Source organism: Carcharodon carcharias, chromosome 5 (genome assembly GCF_017639515.1).
Source record: "Carcharodon carcharias isolate sCarCar2 chromosome 5, sCarCar2.pri, whole genome shotgun sequence".
NCBI classification, from domain to species: Eukaryota; Metazoa; Chordata; class Chondrichthyes; order Lamniformes; family Lamnidae; genus Carcharodon; species Carcharodon carcharias.
In genome coordinates this window covers 16,555,754-16,576,494 of record NC_054471.1, presented here as the reverse complement: position 1 = coordinate 16,576,494, position 20,741 = coordinate 16,555,754, and the positions used below count along the sequence as shown (strand labels likewise).

Here is a 20,741-nt window from a genome sequence, read left to right as displayed (position 1 = left end):
GGTTTCTAAAATACTCCCAATCTTCAGACTTGCTACTGTTTTTTGTAACATTGCAAAACATTAACATTGACTTCCTGAGTGAGATGGGTTGTTTTTGCTGAGTTTTTGTTCAAAGTTAATGTGTCAGTGGACTTAAGTTTCCTGAGCTGCTTTGCTCATTAAACTGCTTTTTGCACTGAATCCATGGAGCATGGTACCACACTTCTGCTGATCTTTTCTAAAACCTCAAACTCCACCTTCTTCAGCAAAAAGCTTTTCCTTCCATTACTAGCAAATAATATCTTTTTGTTACTTGTCATTGTACCTGGCAGCACATCCAGCATGGTGTCAGTGAAATGGGATGCAATCTTTGCCCATTTGGATTCCTTCTAACAGTTCCAGGTATCTAACAGCTCTTTCAACTCGCATGCTTGGATTGTCCCTTTAAATATTTGTGTTGAGCCTGTGTCATATAGGTCCGCAGTACACTAATTGATGCTAATTAGGTGGGAAATCCAGAAGTAAAATGATCATGAAATTATTGAATTAAAAAGCCATGGCAAACATGCTGCAGTTGCTGATTTCACATGTACTATCAGATCCCCTCACATCATTCCCAACAATGTTCAGTTTAATTTTTCTTTATTGTACATGATCTGCTTGTTGTATTGCGCAGACCCTTTGAGATTGTTGCACAACAGGACACACGCACATCTTAGTGGAAACATTGGTTATTCTAGGCCTGTGCACTGCACTATACATTCCAAATGCTGCACATCCACACATCCACATAGCTTAGAGGGAACATTGATCCTACATAATGCAAATTTAAAATTAGGACTATTAAGTCTTTTTTCTGCATTGATGGTTCCTAACCTGTTGAGTATTTTGAGCATTTCCTGTTTTTACTTTAAATATACTTTCATCCTGTGCCATTTATTTACACCATGGACCATGACCTTTGGCTTCATTTCTTCCCTTTCCATTAAACACTTTTAAAGAAAGACATTGTGAGAATGGGAGACACCATGTGAAAAGAAGCTCTTTGAAATCAAGTTGAGCTAAAAAAAAGGTCTAGACCTGCTCACCACTAATTTTTATATTGCCAAATACCCTCAAGAAAGGAATGATATTGCTGATTTCCCATGTACTATCAGATCCCCTCACATCACTCCCAACAATGTTCACTTTAATTTTTCTTTATTGTACATGATCTGTTTGTTGTATTGGGCAGACCCTTTGAGATTGTTGCACAACAGGACACACGCGCATCTTAGTGGAAACATTGGTTATTCTAGGCCTGTGCACTGCACTATACATTCCAAATGCTGCACATCCACACACCCACATAGCTTAGAGGGAATATTGATACTACATAATCCTTTCACATTCTGAAATCCACACTCAGTGCCATGCGCCGCCATATGAACACACTCGACCTCTCCCTCCAGCAGCACCGCCGTACCCTTTTTCAAAGCTGCGCATGCCCCCAGTTTCATTTTATTCTTCGGCTCATCCGACGCCTCAACAAGAAACTTTTTCTCTTTCTCTCAAGTGCTAAGGAATGCAAGCTCCAACAACTCATCGACACCAACACCCATCTAGGACCCTCCACCCCTGCCTGTCCTTCCGTTCCCACCCCATCTTCCAATCCCAGCCCCAGCCGTGTATTCACTATACCCCCTGACCTTCCCCTCTCTGATGCTGAATGTTCAGTGCTCAGCAAAGGACTTAGTTTCATACCCTTATGCCCTCACCTCAATGAATTTCGGGCTCGGCATGATGCTGAACTCTTCTTCCGCCGTCTTCGTCTCCGGGCTCACTTCTTTGGGCAGAAGTCCTCTCCCCATTCAACGGATCCTTTCACCCATCTCCAATATTCTCCCTCCACCTGGACCCCTCCCTCTGGATTCTTACCTTCTCTTGATCTTTTCATTGAGAACTGTCGGCGCGACACTAGTCGTCTCAATTTCTCTGCTCCTCTCACCCATTCTAATCTCTCTCTCTCTGAACTTACTGCACTCCATTCTCTCAGGTCCAACCCTGACATTGTCATCAAACCCGCTGACAAGGGTGGTGCTGTTGTTGTCTGGCGCACTGACCTCTACCTAGTGGAGGCTGAGCGTCAACTCGCAGACACTTCCTCCTACCTCTCCCTGGACCATGACCCCACCACTGAACATCAAGCCATTGTTTCCAGGACTGTCACTGACCTCATCTCCTCTGGGGATCTTCCTCCCACAGCTTCCAACCTGATAGTCGCCCAACCTCGGACGGCCCGCTTCTATCTCCTACCCAAAATCCACAAAGAGAACTGCCCCGGTAGACCGATCGTCCCAGCTTGCTCCTGCCCCACAGAACTCATTTCTCGTTATCTTGACTCCCTTCTCTCTCCCCTTGTCCAGTCCCTTCCCACCTGCATCCGTGATTCCTCTGACACCTTACATCACATCAACAACTTCCAGTTCCCTGGCCCCAACTGCTTCCTCTTCACCATGGACGTCCAATCCCTCTACACCTCCATCCCCCACAAGGATGGTCTGAGGGCCCTTAGCTTCTTCCTCGAACAGAGGCCCGAACAATCCCCATCCACCACTACTCTCCTCCATGTGGCTGAACGTGTTCTCACACTGAACAATTTCTCCTTCAACTCCTCTCACTTCCTCCAAATAAAAGGTGTGGCTATGGGTACCCGCATGGGCCCCAGCTATGCCTGTCTCTTTATGGGGTATGTGGAACATTCCTTGTTCCAGTCCTACTCCGGCCCCCTTCCACAACTCTTTCTCTTGTACATCGATGATTACTTCGGTGCTGCTTCATGCTCTCGTCGGGACTTGGAAAAATGTATTAATTTTGCTTCCAATCTCCACCCCTCCATCATTTTCACATGGTCCATCTCTGACACTTCCCTTCCCTTCCTTGACCTCTCTGTCTCAATCTCTGGTGATAGACTGTCCACCAATATCCATTACAAACCGACTCCCACAGCTACCTCGACTACAGCTCCTCACACCCCACTTCCTATAAGGACTCCATCCCATTCTCTCAGTTCCTTCGCCTCCGTCGCATCTGTTCCGATGATGCTACCTTCAAAAACTGTTCCTCTGACATGTCCTCCTTCTTCCTTAACCGAGGTTTTCCACCCACGGTCGTTGACAGGGCCCTCAACCATGTCCGGCTCATCTCCCGCGCATCCGCCCTCATGCCTTCTCCTCCCTCCCAGAAACATGATAGGGTCCCCCTTGTCCTCACTTATCACCCCACCAGCCTCCGCATTCAAAGGATCATCCTCCGCCATTTCCGCCAACTCCAGCATGATGCCACCACCAAACACATCTTCCCTTCACCCCCCCTATCGGCATTCCGTAGGGATCGCTCCCTCCGGGACACCCTGGTCCACTCCTCCATCACCCCCTACTCCTCAACCCCCTCCTGTGGCACCACCCTATGCCCACGCAAAAGATGCAACACCTGCCCCTTCACTTCCTCTCTCCTCACTGTCCAAGGGCCCAAACACTCCTTTCAAGTGAAGCAGCATTTCACTTGCATTTCCCCCAACTTAGTCTACTGCATTCGTTGCTCCCAATGTGGTCTCCTCTACATTGGAGAGACCAAACATAAACTGGGCGACCGCTTTGCAGAACACCTGCGGTCTGTCCGCAAGAATGACCCAAACCTCCCTGTCGCTTGCCATTTTAACACTCCACCCTGCTCTCTTGCCCACATGTCTGTCCTTGGCTTGCTGCATTGTTCCAGTGAAGCCCAACGCAAACTGGAGGAACAACACCTCATCTTCCGACTAGGCACTTTACAGCCTTCCGGACTGAATATTGAATTCAACAACTTTAGGTCTTGAGCTCCCTCCTCCATCCCCACCCCTTTTCTGTTTCCCCCTTCCTTTTGTTTTTTTCCAATAAATTATATAGATTTTTCTTTTCCCACCTATTTCCATTATTTTTAAATATTTTTAAATCTTTTATGCTCTCCCCACCCCCACTAGAGCTACACCTTGAGTGCCCTACCATCCATTCTTAATTAGCACATTCGTTTAGATAATATCACCAACTTTAACACCTATGTGCTCCTTTGTTCTGTTGTTTGTGACATCTTTTGATGATCTGCTTCTATCACTGCTTGTTTGTCCCTACAACCACACCAACCCCCTCCACTTCTCTCTCTCTCTCTCTCTCCTCCCCCCCACACACCTTAAACCAGCTTATATTTCAACTCTTTCTTGGACTCGAACTCAAGTTCTGTCGAAGGGTCATGAGAACTCAAAACGTCAACTCTTTTCTTCTCCGCCGATGCTGCCAGACCTGCTGAGTTTTTCCAGGTAATTCTGTTTTTGTTGTGAATGATATTGCTGTTAGTTATTGCTTGCAACACCATTTCACTGAGTTTATACTAACACTCATCCTCATAAGCATCACAGGTCCTTATTGAATAACAAAAACAACTTCTTTGTATGCTGATGTGATGAATGTGGACTTTACATATTTTAAAATGTCCCCTTTAACTTAAGGTGAAACAGAACATTCTGGAAAGGGGGATGATGAGGTCATAATAAACAACTCCGCTCAGAAACAGGCCTATGTGATCTGGTTGTCATGGGAGAGAAAGTCAAGTAGAAACCTATGCAAGATCTATCTTGATTGTATTAGTTAGTTACAGTAAAAGTTATTGGTCTCTACAAGGATTGTAGCACGGAGGCTGTTACCTTCAAAATTGGCTTCCAGCTGAGAGCAGAAGAGCTGATGTAGACCATCCCCATTCTGGACACTGTAGCTGGAGATGCATTCTCGATGTTATGTACTTCAAACAGCAGTTTGCAGGAAGGAGCCATGGGAATACGGTCACCATTAGCCAAAGTTAATGTCTTGTTATCATCCAGTACGGAATTTAGATTTTCTATCCAAATAGCATCCACTGGACCATCCAGAACTATCCAGATATTATCACCTACAAACCAAATTGTACAACAATCACACAAAAGTATTAACAATGAATAAATTATTCTGATATTACTCATTTGCACAGTAAGCCGTTGCACAAGCTGGATTTCAGATCATTTCCAAATTGAATCTAGCAATTAGATTTAATGGCAATTACTTTCCAGGATTACAATTTGATTCCTAATTAACTGCATTCATTCTGTTAATAAAAATTAAAATATGCTGGGGATAATTATCGACACCACTAAATTGGAAATCTTTGAAGATATGAGAAGAGCTTATTTGTTAAAATATGACCGTATGTAAGAACAGCATGTGTTATCCTGCCCCTATACAATTTTATTGGGCTTTTTGTGGCTCTTCTACCAACGTTATGGTAAATAAGGTGGAGTGCGGTAGATTAGTGGTGGCAGAGGTACGGTAGTGTAGGGGTTATGTTAATGGACCACTAATGCAGAGACATAGACTGATGATCCGTCAAATTTGAGTTCAAATCGAACAATGGCAATTTGAGGACTTGAATTCAGTTTTTAAAAAAACCTGGATATAAAAGGTTTGTACAAGTTTTTTTTAAATTCATTCACGGGATGTGGGCTTCACTGGCTAGGCCAACATTTATTGCCCATCCCTAGTTGTCCTTGAGAAGGTGGTGGTGTGATGCTTTCCTGAACTGCTGCAGTCCATGTGGTGTAGGTACACCCACAGTGCTGTTAGGAAGGGAGTTCCAGGATTTTGACCCAGCGACAGTGAAGGAATGGAGATATATTTCCAAGTCAGGATGGCGAGTGACTTGGAGTGGAACTTCTAGGTGGCGGTGTTCCAAACTATCTGCTGTTCTTCTCCTTCTAGATGGTAGTGGTCATGGGTTTGGAAGGTGCTGTTGAAGGAGCCTTGGTGAGTTCCTGCGGTGCATCTTGTAGATGGTACACACTGCTTCTACTGTACGTCAGTGGCGGAGGAAGTGAATGTAGATGTAGTGCCAATCAAGCGAGTTACTTTGTCCTGGATGATGTCAAGCTTCTTGACTGTTGTGGGAGTTGCACTCATCCAGGCAAGTGGAGAGCATTCCATCACACTCCTGAATTGTGCCCTGCAGATGGTGGACAGACTTTGGGGAGTCAGGAAGTGAGTTATTCATCGCATGATTTCTAGCCTCTGACCTGCTCTTGTTGCCACAGTATTTATATGGCTAGCCCAGTTCAGTTTCTGGTTAATGGTAACCACCCAGGATGTTGATATTGGGGGATTCAGCAATGGTAATGCCATTGAACATAAAGGGGCGATGGTTAGATTCTCTCTTGTTGGAAATGGCCAGTGCCTGGCATTTGTGTGGCATGAATGTTACTTGCCATTTGTCAGCCCAAGCCTGGATATTATCCAGGTCTTGCTGCATTTGGACATGGACTGCTTCAGTGTCTGAGGAGTAGCAAATAGTGTGGAACATTGTGCAACCATCAGCGCACATCCCCACTTCTGACCTTATGATGGAGGGAAGGTCATTGATGAAGCAGCTGAAGATCGTTGGGTGGAGACACTAGCCTGAGGAACTCCTGCAGTGATGTCCTGGAGCTGAGATGAGTGACCTCCAACAATCACAACCATCTTCCTTTGTGCCATGTATGACTTCAACCAGTGGAGAGTTTTCCCCCTGATTCCTATTGACTCCAGTTTTGCTAGGGCTCCTTGATGCCACACTCAGTCAAATGCGGCCTTGATGTCAAGGGCGGTCACTGTCACCTAACCTTGGGAGTTCAGCTCTTTTGTCCATATTTGAACCAAGGTTGTAATGAGGTCAGGAGCTGAGTGGCCCTGGCGGAACCCAAACTGGGTGTCAGTGAGCAGGTTATTGCTAAGCAAGTGCTGTTTAATAGCACTGTTGATGACCCCTTCCATTACTTTACTGATGATGGAGGATAGACTGATGGGGCGGTAATTGGCCAAGTTGGATTTGACCTGCTTTTTGTGTACAGGACATACCTGGGCAATGTTCCTCACAGCTGGGTAGATGACAGTATTGTAGCTGTACTGGAACAGCTTGGCTAGGGGTGCAGCAAGTTCTGGAGCACAAGTCTTCAGTACTGTTACTAAAACATTGTCAGGGCCCATAGACTTTGCACTATCCAGTTCCTCAGTCGTTTCTTATTATCACATGGAGTGAATCAAGTTGGTTGAAGACTGGCATCTGTAATGCTGGAGCACTCTGGAGGAGGCCAAGATTGATCATCCACTCGGCACTTCTGGCTGAAGATTGTAGCAAATGCTTCAGCCTTATCGTTTACACTGATGTGCTGGGCTCCCCCATCATTGAGGATGGAGGTATTTGTGGAGCTTCCTCCTCTAATGAGTTATTTAGTTGTCCACCACCATTCACAGCTGGATATGGCAGGATTGCAGAGCTTAGGTCTGATCTGTTGGTTGTGGGATCGCTTATCTCTGTCTATCAATTGCTGCTTGTGCTGTTTGGCATGCAAATAGTCTTGTGGCATAGCTTCACCCGGTTGGCACCTCATTTTAGGTCTGCTTGGTGTTGCTCCCGGCATGCCCTCCTGTTTTCTCCATTGGGCCAGGGTTGATCCCCTGGCTTGATGGTAATGATAGAGTGGGGGATATGCTGAGCCATGAGGTTACAGATTGTGTTCGAGTACAATTCTGCTGCTGTTGATGGTCAACAGCACCTCATGGTTGCCCAGTCTTGAGTTGCTGGACCTGCTCGAAATCTATCCCATTTAGCAAGGTAGTGCCACACAACTTAATGGCATGTATCCTCAATGTGAAAGCAGGATTTTGTCTACACAATGATTGTGCAGTGGTCACTCCTACCAATACTGTCAAGGACAAATGCATCTGCGGCAGGCAGGTTAGTGAGGATGAGGTCAAGTATGTTTTTCCCTCATGTTGGTTCACTCATCACCGCCGCAGACCCAGTCTAGCAGCTAAGCCCTTCCGGGGTCCGTATCCCTCTATTCCCATCCTATTCATGTACTTGTCAAGCTGCCTCTTAAACACCACTATCGTACCTGCTTCCACCACCTCCTCTGGCAGTGAATTCCAGACACTCACTACCCTCTGCATAAAAAACTTGCCTCGCACATCTCCTCTAAAGTTTTCTCCTCTCACCTTAAATCTATGTCCCCTAGTAATTGACTCTTCCACCCTGGGAAAAAGCTTCTGACTATCTACTCTGTCCATGCCACTCATAATTTTGTAAACTTCTATCAAGTCACCCATCAATCTCCGTCACTCTAGTGAGAACAATCCAAGTTTCTCTAACCTCTCCTCATAGCTAATAACCTCCAAACCAGGCAGCATCCTGGTAAACATCCTGTGCACCCTCTCTAATGCCTCCATATCCTTCTGGTAATGTGGCAACCAGAATTGCACACAATATTCCAAGTGTGGCCTAACCAAGGTTCTATACAGCTGCAGCATGACTTCCCAGCTTTTATACTCAATACCCCTACTGATGAAGGCAAGCATGCCATATGCCTTCCTGACTACTTTATCTACCTGCATTGCCACTTTCAGTGACCTGTGGACCTGTAACCCAGATCCCTCTGCCCGTCGATGCACTTAAGGGTTCTGCCATTTACTGTATAATTCCTACCTGTATTAGGCCTTCCAAAATGCATTATCTTGCACTTGTCTGGATTAAACTCCATCTGCCATTTCTCTGCCCAAGTCTCCAACCGATCTATATCTCGTTGTATCCTTTGAAAATCCTCTTCACTATCTGCAAGTCCTCCAACCTTAGTGTCCTCTGCAAACTTACTAATTAGCCCAGTTACATTTTCCTCCAGATCATTTACATATACTACAAACAGCAAAGGTCCCAGCACTGATCCCTGTGGAACACCACTAGTCACAGCTCTCCATTCAGAAAAGCAACCTTCCACTGCTACCCTCTGTCTTCTATGACCAAACCAATTCTGTATCCATCTTGCCAGCTCACCTCTGATCCCATGCGACTTTACCTTCTGTACCAGTCTGCCATGAAGGACCTTGTCAAAGGCCTTACTGAAATCTATGTATATAACATCCACTGCCCTTCCATCATCGATCACCTTTGTCATTTCCTCGAAAAACTCGATCAAGTTAGTGAGACATGACTTCCCCTTCACAAAACCATGCTTACTCTCACTAATACGCTCATTTGCTTCCAAATGGTAGTAAATCCTGTCACGAAGAATCTTCTCCAATAATTTCCCTACCACTGACATAAGGCTCACCAGCCTGTAATTTCCCGGATTATCCCTGCTACCGTTCTTAAACAACATTGGCCATTCTCCAGTCCTCTGGTACTTCACCCGTAGCCAGTGAGGATACAAAGATTTCTGTCAAGGCCCCAGCAATCTCCTCCATTGCCTCCATCAGTACTCTGGGGTAGATCCCACCTGGCCCTGGGACTTATCCACCTTAATATTCTTCAACATGCCTAACACCTTTTTTTTTGATCTCAACATGATCCAGGCTATTTACACACTCTTCCCTAGACAAATCGACCGCTAAGTCCTTCTCTTTGGTGAATACTGATGAGAAGTACTCATTTAGTATCTCTCCCATTTCTTCTGGCTCCACAAACACATTCCCACCCCTGTTCCTGAGTAGGCCTACCCTTTCCCTGGCTACCCTCTTGCTTTTTACATATGTATAAAAGGTCTTGGGGTTTTCCTTAATCCTGGTTGCCAATGATTTTTCATGACCCCTTTTAGCCCTCCTGACTCCTTGCTTAAGTTTCTTCCTACTTTCTTTATATTCTCCACGGGCTTCATCTGTTCCCAGCCTTCTAGCCCTTCCAAAAGCTTCCTTTTTCTTTTTGACTAATCTCATAATATCCTTCATTATCCAAGATTCCTGAAACTTACCATACTTATCCTTCATCCTAGCAGGAACGTGCCGGTCCTAAATCCTTATCAGCTGATGTTTGAAAGCCCCCCTCATTTCAGTTGTTGATTTGCCCTCAAACATCCGCCTCCAGTCTAGATTCCTCAGTTCCTGCCTAATATTGTTATAATTAGCCTTCCCCCAATTAAGCACCTTAACCCGAGGGCTCCTGTTATCCTTATACACCAGTACCTTGAAACTTACTGAATTATGGTCACTTTTCCCAAAATGTTCCCCTACTGAAACTTCAACCACCTGGCCGGGTTCATTTCCTAATACCAGGTCCAGTATTGCCCCTTCCCTTGTTGGACTATCAACATATTGTCTCAGGAAGCCCTCCTGGATGCACCTTACAAATTCTGCACCATCCAAACTCCTAGCTCTAAGTGATTCCCAGTCAATATAGGGAAAGTTAAAATCACACACCACAACAACCCTATTGCTTTTACATCTTTCCAAAATCTGCCTACATAACTATTCCTCAATCTCCCATTGGCAATTGGGAGGCCTATAGTAAACCCCCAACATTGTGACTGCACCCTTCCTATTCCAGAGCTCTACCCATATTGCCTCACTGCATGAGCCCTCTGAGGTGTCCTCCTGTCGTACAGCTGTGATATTCTCCTTAACCAGCAGTGCAATTCCCCCACCTCTTCTACATCCCTCTCTATCTTGCCTGAAACATTTAAATCTTGGAATATTTATCTGCCAATCCTGTCCATCCTTCAACCAAGTCTCTGTAATAGCAATAACATCATAGTCCCAAGTACTAATCCAAGCTCTAAGCTCATCTGCCTTGCCTGTTATACTTCTCACATTGAAACAAATGCATTTCAGACCCCCAGTCCCACTGTGTTCAGTAATTTCTCCCTGCCTGCTCTTCCTCTTAGTCCCACTGGCCATATTCACTAGTTCCCAGTCATTTATTTCACCTGCTGACCTATTGCTCTGGTTCCCATCCCCCTGCCATACTAATTTAAACCCACCCGAGTGACACTAGCAAACCTCGCAGCCAGGATATTGGTGCCCCTCCAGTTTAGATGCAACCTGTCCTTCTTGTACAGGCCCCACCTGCCCCGGAAGAGATCCCAATGATCCAGAAACCCTCCCTCCTACACCATCTGTTCAGCCACGTGTTTAGCTGCACTATCTTCCTATTTCTGGCCTCACTGACGTATGGTACAGGGAGTAATCCTGAGATTACAATCCTAGAGGTCCTGTTTTTTAACTTTCTGCCGAACTCCCTGAACTCCCGCCGCAGGACCTCGTCACTCTTCCTGCCTATGTCGTTAATACCATTGTGTACCACGACTTCTGGCTGTTCTCCCTCCCCCTTCAGAATGTCCCGTACCCAATCAGAGACCCGACAATATCTTTTTGCAGTCTCTCTGTGCCCCCCTCACAGCATGCATTCCCACCTAGCTTTATATAATCAGCAAATTTAGATACATTATTCTCTGTCTCTTCATCTAAGTCATTAACATAGATTGTAAAAAGCTGACCTTGCAACATGCAACTAGTCACAGCCTGCCAATTTGAAAATGCCCCATTTATCCCTAATCTCTGCTTCCAGTCTTTTAACATCTTCTATCCATCGCCACCAACACTATGAGCCCTTATCTTGTTTAATACCCTTTTGTGTGGCACCTTGTCAAATGTTTTTTTTGGAAATCCAAGCATACTACATCTATTGGTCCCCCTTTATCTACCCTACTAGTTACAACCTAAAAAACTTCAATACATTTGTCAAACAGCACTTTTCCTTCGTAAAACCATGTTGCCTTGTTTTATTCATACTATGCTTTTCTAAGTGCATTGTTAAGACTTCCTTAATAATAGATTCCAGCACTTTCCTGATGATTCATGTCCAGCTAACTGGCCTGCAGTTCCATGTTTTCTCTCTCCCTTCTTTCTTGAATAACAGTGTTGCTAGCTTCACTTGCTGCACCAGAAAGCTAACTTTTTGTGATTCATGTACCAGGACACCCAGCTCTCTTGGTATCGTACAGCTCTGCTGTCTCTCTCCTTTTAAATGATATACTGCTTTTCTATTCTTCTTGCCAAAGTGGACAAATTCACATTTTCAAACATTATACTCCATCTACCAAATGTTTATCCATTCACCTAACCTATCTAAATCCCTTTGTAGACTCTTCATGTCCTCGTGACAACTTACATTCCTACCTATCTTGGTGTCATCAGAAAATTTAGTTGCCATACATTTCATCACTTCATCCAAGTCATTGATATAGATTGTAAATAATTCAGGCCCCAACACTTATCCCTGTGGAACTCCACTAGTTACAGCTTGCCACCCTGAAAGATGACCCATTTATCTCTACTCTCTGATTCCTGTCACCTAATCAATCCTCTATCATTGTAATATGCCACCCCCACCACCAGGAATCCATATACCATGGAGTAACCTTTGATGTGGCACTTTATCTACACCACATCTACAGGTTCTCCTTTATCCACCTTGCTTGTTACTTCCTCAAAGAACTCTAATAAATTAGTCAAATATGATTTCCCTTTCACAAAACCATGTTGACTCTGCCTGATTGCATTATGATTTTCTAGATGTCCTACTATTACCTACTTATTAATGGATTCTAGCATTTTCTCCATGACAGATGATTATTAGGCTAAGGGCTATAGTTCTCTGCTTTCTGCCTGCCCCCTTTCTTGAACAGAGGTGTTACATTCACAATTTTCCAATCGGTTGGGACTTTTCCAGAATCTAGAGAATTTTGGATGATCACAATTAATGCCCATATGATCTCCACAGCCACCTCTTCTAAGACTACTACACCTACACCACATGGAATACAATGGTTCAAGAAGGCAGCTCACCACCACCTTTTCAAGGACAACTAGGAATGGACAATAAATATTAGTTTTGCCAGTGATGCTCACATCTCATGAACGAATAAATAATTAAAAAAAAAAAACCAGCATGCAGGCCATCACATCCAGGGGACTTGTCAGCTTTAAGCTCTAACAGTTTTCGCTTTACCTTGTCCATAGTGATTGTGATTGTTTTATGCTTCTCCCATCCTTTTACATCTTGATTTTCAAGTATCCTTGGATTGTGATTCCCTCATGCTTATAAAACATTTGGTTTGATCATCAGTATCGGAAAGACAAATTTTATGGTCCAAGATTTTGCCATTGGGCCATCTATCAATATTGAAAATGTGAAGCTCTAGGTTTTTGATAGCTTCACATATGAAGAATACACAATCACCAGCAATCTATCAATTTATGCTCAAATCAGCATTTGCATTGTAAAACATGCAGCTGTTATGTCAAAGAGAGTGTGGAACAACAGCACCCTGACTAAAAACACCAAAATGCATGCCTGCCAAGCCTGCTTCCTCAGTGTCCTCATTTAAAGTGGTGAAACCTGCCAACATATGTGAAGCAGGACAAAATCCTGAACAGTTTCCACCTTCACTGTCTTGAATGTATCGCCAGCATCTCTTACAAAGTCAAGGTCACCAACCAAGAGATCCTGGGGCATGCTAATTCATCAGTATGCAATAATTGTTAAGCCAATAATATAAGTGCTGACTCTGCCACATTCAACAAATGGTTGACAGCCATATACCCAAAGACTGGCCACTGTATCATGACCTCCTCGGCATCCATACCTCCACTACAATATGTACCTTGTACTGTATGAAGATAATGGATATTGACACTGACAACTGAGAGACAGCCATTGACAGCCGTACTTCTGGAGGCTGACTGGAAGGGCTTTGGAAGAGGTGAGCAGAAACTAAAAGAGAGGCTGGGGAAAAAAGAGGCTAGCGAATCTCGTGCCTTCTCAGTCCACTGTCTTCCTCTGAAGCAAATGCAGAAGAGACTGACATGACAGAGTGGGGCTCCTGAGTCACAACAAATAATGTTAACACAGAGTTGACCATGGTAGCACAAACCATTGTCTTAAGAGATGGAAGGCTGCCATTAATCCACTAATTTACTGCCATACCTTTAAGTCTACTTTCCAAATCAACCATAGCCAGCTATCCCCTCAGACCCGTGTAATTGCTTTAAGTTTAAGATTCTTGTTTGTGATAGGAGTAAGACACTTCCAAATTTCATGTGGAGTTTAATTCTAATATGATCATTATTTCCCAGTGGATCTGTTACGAAGATATTATGAATTAACCCTGTCTCATTGCACAACATTAGATGTGGGTGTGCTCATGCAACGGACACAGAAAGCCAGCATACAGGTACAGCAAGCAATGGCATAGTGGTATTGTTGCTAGTCTAGTAATCCAGCAACCCAGGGTAATGCTCTGGGGATCTGGGTTCATAATCCCACCATGGAGGATGGTGCAATTTTAGTTTAATAAAAATCTGGAATTAAAAGTCTAATAATGACCATGAAACTATTGTCGTAAAAACACATCTGGCTCACTAATGCCCTTTAGGGAAGGAAATCTGCTGTCCCTACATGTGACTCCAGACCCACCGCAATGTGGTTGTCTCTGATGGCAATTTGAGATGGGCAATAGATGCTGGCCTAGCCAGCGATGCCCACATCCCATGAATGAATAAAAGAAAAATTAGGAAAGCAAATGTCATTTTTGGCCCTTAATAATAAGTTTGGAGCACACAAATGAAGTGTGTTTTTCTATCCTTACAACCAAAGTGAACAATCTCTCACCTCACTAAATATATTCCAACTGCCATTGTCTTGTTCACTCACTTAACCTGTATATATTTCTTTGCGGTGTCTCTGTGTCCTCTTCACAAATTACATTTCCACCTAGCTTTGTATTGTCAGAAACCTTAGATGCATTACTCTCATTTCTTTGTCTAAGTTATTCATTAAGATTGCAAATATCTGAGGGTCCGGCATTGATTCTTGTGGCATTACACTGGGCAATTCCCTGTTTTCACTCTCCCTCCTTTCTTGAATAGCAGTGTCAAATTTGCTAACTACCAATTTGATGGAGCTGTTCCAGAAACTTGGGAATTTGGGAATGAATTTAAAAAAAGATGATGAGCCTCTGGACTCAGTCCTAAATCATTTGTTGGAGCTGCAAAGACAAGCATGGACGTATCAGGAAGTGATGTCAGCTGCATTACTCAGGTTGCAACAGACGATGGAGGAGTCCATCAGCCTTCAGTAGGAGGTGACTGCGCCATCATGCCAACACACCAAGGTCAGAACTGGTAGGATGGCAGCCACTATGGAGATCTTGGCCCAGGACATCAGTCCTGAACTGCTGGAGGAACTGCATGTCATTGGTGTAGGCATTGATGGCTTCCATAAGTGTCAAAGCAAGAAGGGTACGGGCAACTCAATCTCCCTCCAGCTGCCCCTCCACCTCGAGGAGTCAGCCCTCAGACACCCACAGAGAGAAGGACCAGCACTCCGGTGTCATCCACTCAGGTGACTGAAGGAGTGTCCAGCCGATCCTAATCCCCTCTTCCTGTGACCCAAACACCTCCAGCTCCACAGGCTGAGGAGGGTCCACCTTCCTCATGGCAGTAAGCCCAAAGCAGGCTGGGGCCCTCTAGGTCTCAGCCCTCCAGAGGACACCCACCAAAGTCATCACGGAAAACAAGGCATAGCAGTCTTCAGGCTGCCTCCACCTCCACTGTGGATGTCAGAATGCATCCAGATGTAGCAATAGGGTGAGGGAATCAAGAAAATAATAGGAGCACCATGGTGGCATGAGCATTCACAACATGTATGCAATGTTCACAACTGTAAATAGAACCATACCCATTCCACACCTCTTGTGTATGCCTCCTTGTTATGATGAGCTGTGTTGCAATCACTCAGGAGACACACCATGGTCCCTCCCTTCGCTTGTTGCATATGTCATTATCATGGGCCACTGGTCAAAGAATTGTGCTTCCAGAGCACCACAGTGTGTGCCCCTTTTTCATATCATTCTCAACATCAGTGATATCTCAACCTTAATGTTAAGTGTGTTTATGGAATGAGTCTCGTTCACATGCTTTGCAGGGCTATGTCATGTTCATCTTGGCTGTGTAAGATTGAGGCAGAGATGTTCTCCTATCTCATCTGCATTCTTGGAAGATGAAGGTGCAGTGTACAAGGAGAGTTGTGTTTGCACATGGAGAAGGATCATATATCATGCAACTCCATGTGTTCTCTGTCTCTCGGTAGGGTTTTCATGCTATGAGCCCATACTCAGAGCTCTTGTGCGTTGCTGTCAGCCAACCGCATTTTTGACTTTCAGAGAGTACATCTGCTAATCTCACCAATAAGTGGAGCACCCTGCCACGTCAAGGTGGTGAAGTTTGGCCCCTCTCAGCCACATTATTTTCTTGGCACTCGAATGTCCAGCCTTGTGCGCCTCACACCCTGTAGTTGTCACCCTTATAGTGCGTCCTGTGATAGAGGCTTTGAACAGACTCAGGAAGCACATGTTGATGTGCTGCTGAGGCTTTATAAGGCTCTGGTCAGACCACATTTAGAATATTGTGAGCAATTTTGGGCCCCGTATCTCAGGAAGGATATGCTGGCCCTGGAGAGGGTCCAGAGGAGGTTCACGAGAATTATCCCAGGAATGAAAGGCTTAACATATGAGGAACGTTTGAGGACTCGGGGTCTATACTCGATGGAGTTTAGAAGGATGAGGGGGGGATCTGATTGAATTTTACAGAATACTGAAAGGCCTGGATAGAGTGGATGTGGGGAAGATGTTTCCATTAGTAGGAGAGACTAGGACCCGAGGGCACAGCCACAGAGTAAAGGGAAGACCTTTTAGAACAGAGATGAAGAGAAACTTCTTTAGCCAGAGAGTGGTGAATCTATGGAATTCATTGCCACAGAAGGCCGTGAAGGCCAGGTCATTGAGTGTATTTAAGACCGAGATAGATAGGTTCTTGATCGATAAGGGGATCAAAGTTTACAGGGAAAAGGCGGGAGAATGGGGTTGAGAAACTTATCAGCCATGATTGAATGGCAGAGCAGACTCGATGGGCTGAATGGCCTAATTTCTGCTCCTATGTCTTATGGTCTTATGGTTGCTTTAGACAATGTGTAAGAGAGCAATGGGATAGGAGTGACAATATACTGCAGCTGAAGTGTACTCTTTATTTGCAATGACAAGTGCCCTTGAAGGCTTCATGGTATATGTGCATTTTGGACTTGGCAAGGGACAGAGCTGGCCATGAGGGCCAAGTTTATGTTAAAAAGGAGGTATTTTAATGCTTGGCAGGCAAGTGTTTGATATTGACATGCTCAGTGGTCCACATCCATATCAAGCTGAAGATAAATGCAGTCCAGTATCCCTAACTAAGAGTGCTGGATATCAGTGTGATTTGGAAGAATGCACCACAGATGACCGAGTCATCAATAAATGGCAGTGGAACGTCATCGGATGCCCTGCCAAAGTGTGAATGATCTGATTCCCAATTGATGCTACACAGAATGCGTAGTTCCATTGCTTCAGATGAATCTCCCTGAGGAACCTTGTCACATTGAAGACATACAGCTACGAGACCACTGAGGATTGACCCACAACTACTGACTCTTGTAAGGTGCCGTTGCAACTGGGATGCTGGAGAGATGCTTGAAGGGGCAGCATATTCTGATGTCTGATGCCAGGGCACCCTCCTTCAGTTAGCACTTCATCTCAGCAAAGGCCGAGGCTTCATCATCCTTCAACGATCTGGATAATATGAGCCTGATGTGTAGCTATTTACTCTCATATTGAAGTGCATGGGCGAAATGAAAAGAATTACAATGCTGGTGCTCATAAAGAAGAGCTCATGTCCAATAGGGTACTCACTACAACTCATCATCCTCCTGGTGGAATCTGGTGGCTATCAGGTCCTCATGCACATGCCTGCCTCATCTGGCCTGTGCTATAGCCTCTTCTTCCTCTAATTCATCACCTTGATCCTCTTTGAGGTCCACCTCATCAGAGGAGATGTGCAGCTCCTCCATCTCGACATCTGGCAAGTGCACCACACTTTGCAGCACCAGGTTGTGCAGCATGCAGCAAGCCACGATGACCCATGAGACCCTTTGAGGGCTGCACCGGAGTGCTCTTCCAGACCTGTCCAGGAATTGCATCTTTAGGATCCCAATGGTGTGCTCCACCAATGCTCGGCTAGTGCTATGAGCGTTGTTGTACCTTCTCTCTACAGGAGTTTGAGGCTACTCCATGGGTGTCATCAGTTATGTCATTTGGGGGTTTCCTTTGTCACAGAGGAGCCAGCTCTGGATCTTGTTTGGCCCCTCGAAGATGTTTCGGATCTGTGATCTCCTCAAGATGTATAAGTCGTGGACACTTCCTGGATATCTGGCGCAAACCTGAATGATCAGTTTCTTGTGGTTGCTGACCAGCTACACATTGAAGCAAGTGGTACCCCTTCTGGTTTATGGATTTCAGTGCCTGCTGCCAGGGAGCTTTAATAGCCACGTGAGTGCAGTCGCTGGCACCCTCCACCTCTGGAAATCTGGCAATTTCAGCAAAGTCCAGTGCTCTAGCGTCCTAGCTTGCTTGATTTCTATTGAAGTTGATGTAATTGTGGGCCTTGGCAAATAGGCTTTCTGTGACCTCATCAATGCATTTATGCATGGATGCTTGAGATCTCACAGAGGTTCCCAGTGGAGCCCTGGAAGGAACCACTGGTGTATAAGTTCAGAGCGGCCATTACTTTTACTTTTAAAGCCACCAGCAATGGATCCCCTCCCAGTCCCCATGGCATCAATTCCTGGAGAATGTGGCAAATGTGAATCACCAGATCCCTGGACATGCAGAGCCATCAGTGACACTGGTTCTTGCTCATGTGCAGCTAAGGCATGCAAGTTCTGTTGTGAGTTATCTTGCGATCTGCCTATGCAACAACGTCTCTGTAGGCCTCATTCCCTGTATCCGGAGGAGGCCTACAAGCCCTTAGCTTTGAGGGTCTTGCTCCTCCCTTTGGCGATCCAGGTGCCTCTGTTGTAGTCTTCTCCTTCTTCTCTCCTGCCTGTAAGCAATAATGCAGGCAGTGATAAACCCAGACTCCATGTTCCTGATGGTCTCTTCTCTGAGTATCAGTGAGAAAGAGACAAGTGTCGGCATTAATCTTCAAGGGTCCTCTTTGAACCACAGTGAATGTGGGTTCAAGGGCTTTGTTCCCATGTCATGAGTACTCGCCCCTGAAATGATGGCCAGTGCAGTGGGTATTTCAAGGTCACCTCCTAACATGATCAGCTGCTATGACATTGCTTTGGCCAGGTGCTAGGATGTGCTGCTTTCAGCCTAAGTGCTGGGAGCCTCATTTACTGCATTTTAATACTACACTCTTGGAAATAAACATGAGGGCAAATGTTCATCAGAAAATTAGATTATTTGAGTCGGGCCTGAAGCTTCCCTTCAGTGAACCATCCAGCGCCAACTTTCTATCTGGCTTCTGGAGCTTGTCCATTCACCCAATTCCTATGGAGTTTGTTATAACTCTGGGGAATTTCTGCACTTCGAACAAGGAGTTAAAACAAGGAGATCAATTGTTTTGCAGGATTAGTCTTGCATGAATGTGCGTCATTTCTTCACTTTCCTGATTTCCTGCACTGTCATTGAAATGTTCCTAATATGTATCAGCTGTCTCTCTCTCTCTCTCTCTTCATTTGGGAATGCACAGTTCAGTTTCATGCCAATGTAATCAGCTACCCCAGCAAATGCACCCACCCTCCAATCCACCCACAAAGTTCTCACCAGCAGAGCTGCTCCTAATTTTAATTTTGCACTGCACCATCGCTGCAGGTTGGAAAATGGTGGTGCAGAACCCTCACAGCCAGACCAGCTTGGACCCCACTGTGTGAGTAAGGAAACCCCTCCAATTGTCCCAGGGCAGGATCATACTCAGGTTTCCCTCCTTCACAGATCCCTCCATTCACCTACTGTATTCCTTGATCCTGTCATGCTCTGCTGCATGTCTGTTTGCTAGCCCCTGAGCATTTTGAAGTGGATGTGCCTATGGCCCATGTGGAGCTCCCCCATCCCCATCTTGAGACCAGTTATGCTGTTCAACATATACCCCCACCCACCATCCCCCCAGTCATGTATCTGAATGCAACCTTTCCACTCGTAATTCCCAGCACATGCCTCGCCCTGCAGCTCCTTATCCTGTCTGAGGCTACTTGCCCCCACCCCACCCCCCACCCCCCGACCCCCCACCTTCCCTAGTACAGCCCTAGCCCTGCAGTTCCTTCCCTTGCCTCAGGCCAGTTTCCCCCTTACCCAGTGCAGCCCTAAGCATGCAGCCCATTAAAAGGAAATCCTGCCTTACCACTGGTCTGATTGGTAGACATTTGCATATGACACCCCCTCAGAAAGTGATGCAGTTCTGTCTGCGAAGCCTGGCACTGATTCTTGAGAGAATTGTGTAATACAAGGTAGTCGAACTAACTTTGAAGTGATGAGTAAAATGCAGATTGCCAGGTGGAGGTCACTTATGTCCTGTTGTGAAACATGTAGTTCTAATTGTACGCCAACGTGGCCCAGTGATCCAGTGTTGAAGTGGGGGCGGGGGATGATTCTGGTGAGCAGGGCTTCCAATATGATGTAAATGTATGAAAATAACATTGCCAATGTACTTCGGTGGGAAATATGGCCTGCCATTTACACGTGGAGCAGACAATTTTAAACTGGTTTCACGACGAGGTAAAACTGATTTTTGGCACACTCACAATATTTTCCATTCCCCACCCGCTATGACGTCCGCCGCAAATGGGGGTGGGAAATCACAGCCAAAATATTTTTTCAATGCTTCTGCCATTTCCTCTTCAGCTATAATAACTTTTTTGAAGGGACCAGCATTTACTTTAGTTCTTTTCTTCCTTTTTATATACTTGTAAAAGCTCATACAATCTATTTTACTCTTTTCATTAATATTTTGTGGGCCCTTTTTCTAGCTGAGTTTTTCTTTGTCAAAAGAATG

At 45.2% G+C, this 20,741-nt stretch overlaps 1 protein-coding gene across 1 annotated transcript in view; it reads right to left on the bottom strand.

The window, feature by feature from the left end:
* Positions 1–20,741, bottom strand: part of LOC121278115 (dynein heavy chain 8, axonemal-like) — a 1,831,678-nt gene that overhangs the window by 684,865 nt on the left and 1,126,072 nt on the right. The window contains exon 52 of the mRNA XM_041188200.1: positions 4,697–4,938. Within this exon, the coding sequence (XP_041044134.1) occupies positions 4,697–4,938 (242 nt within the window). The remainder of the gene's footprint in view (positions 1–4,696; positions 4,939–20,741) is intronic.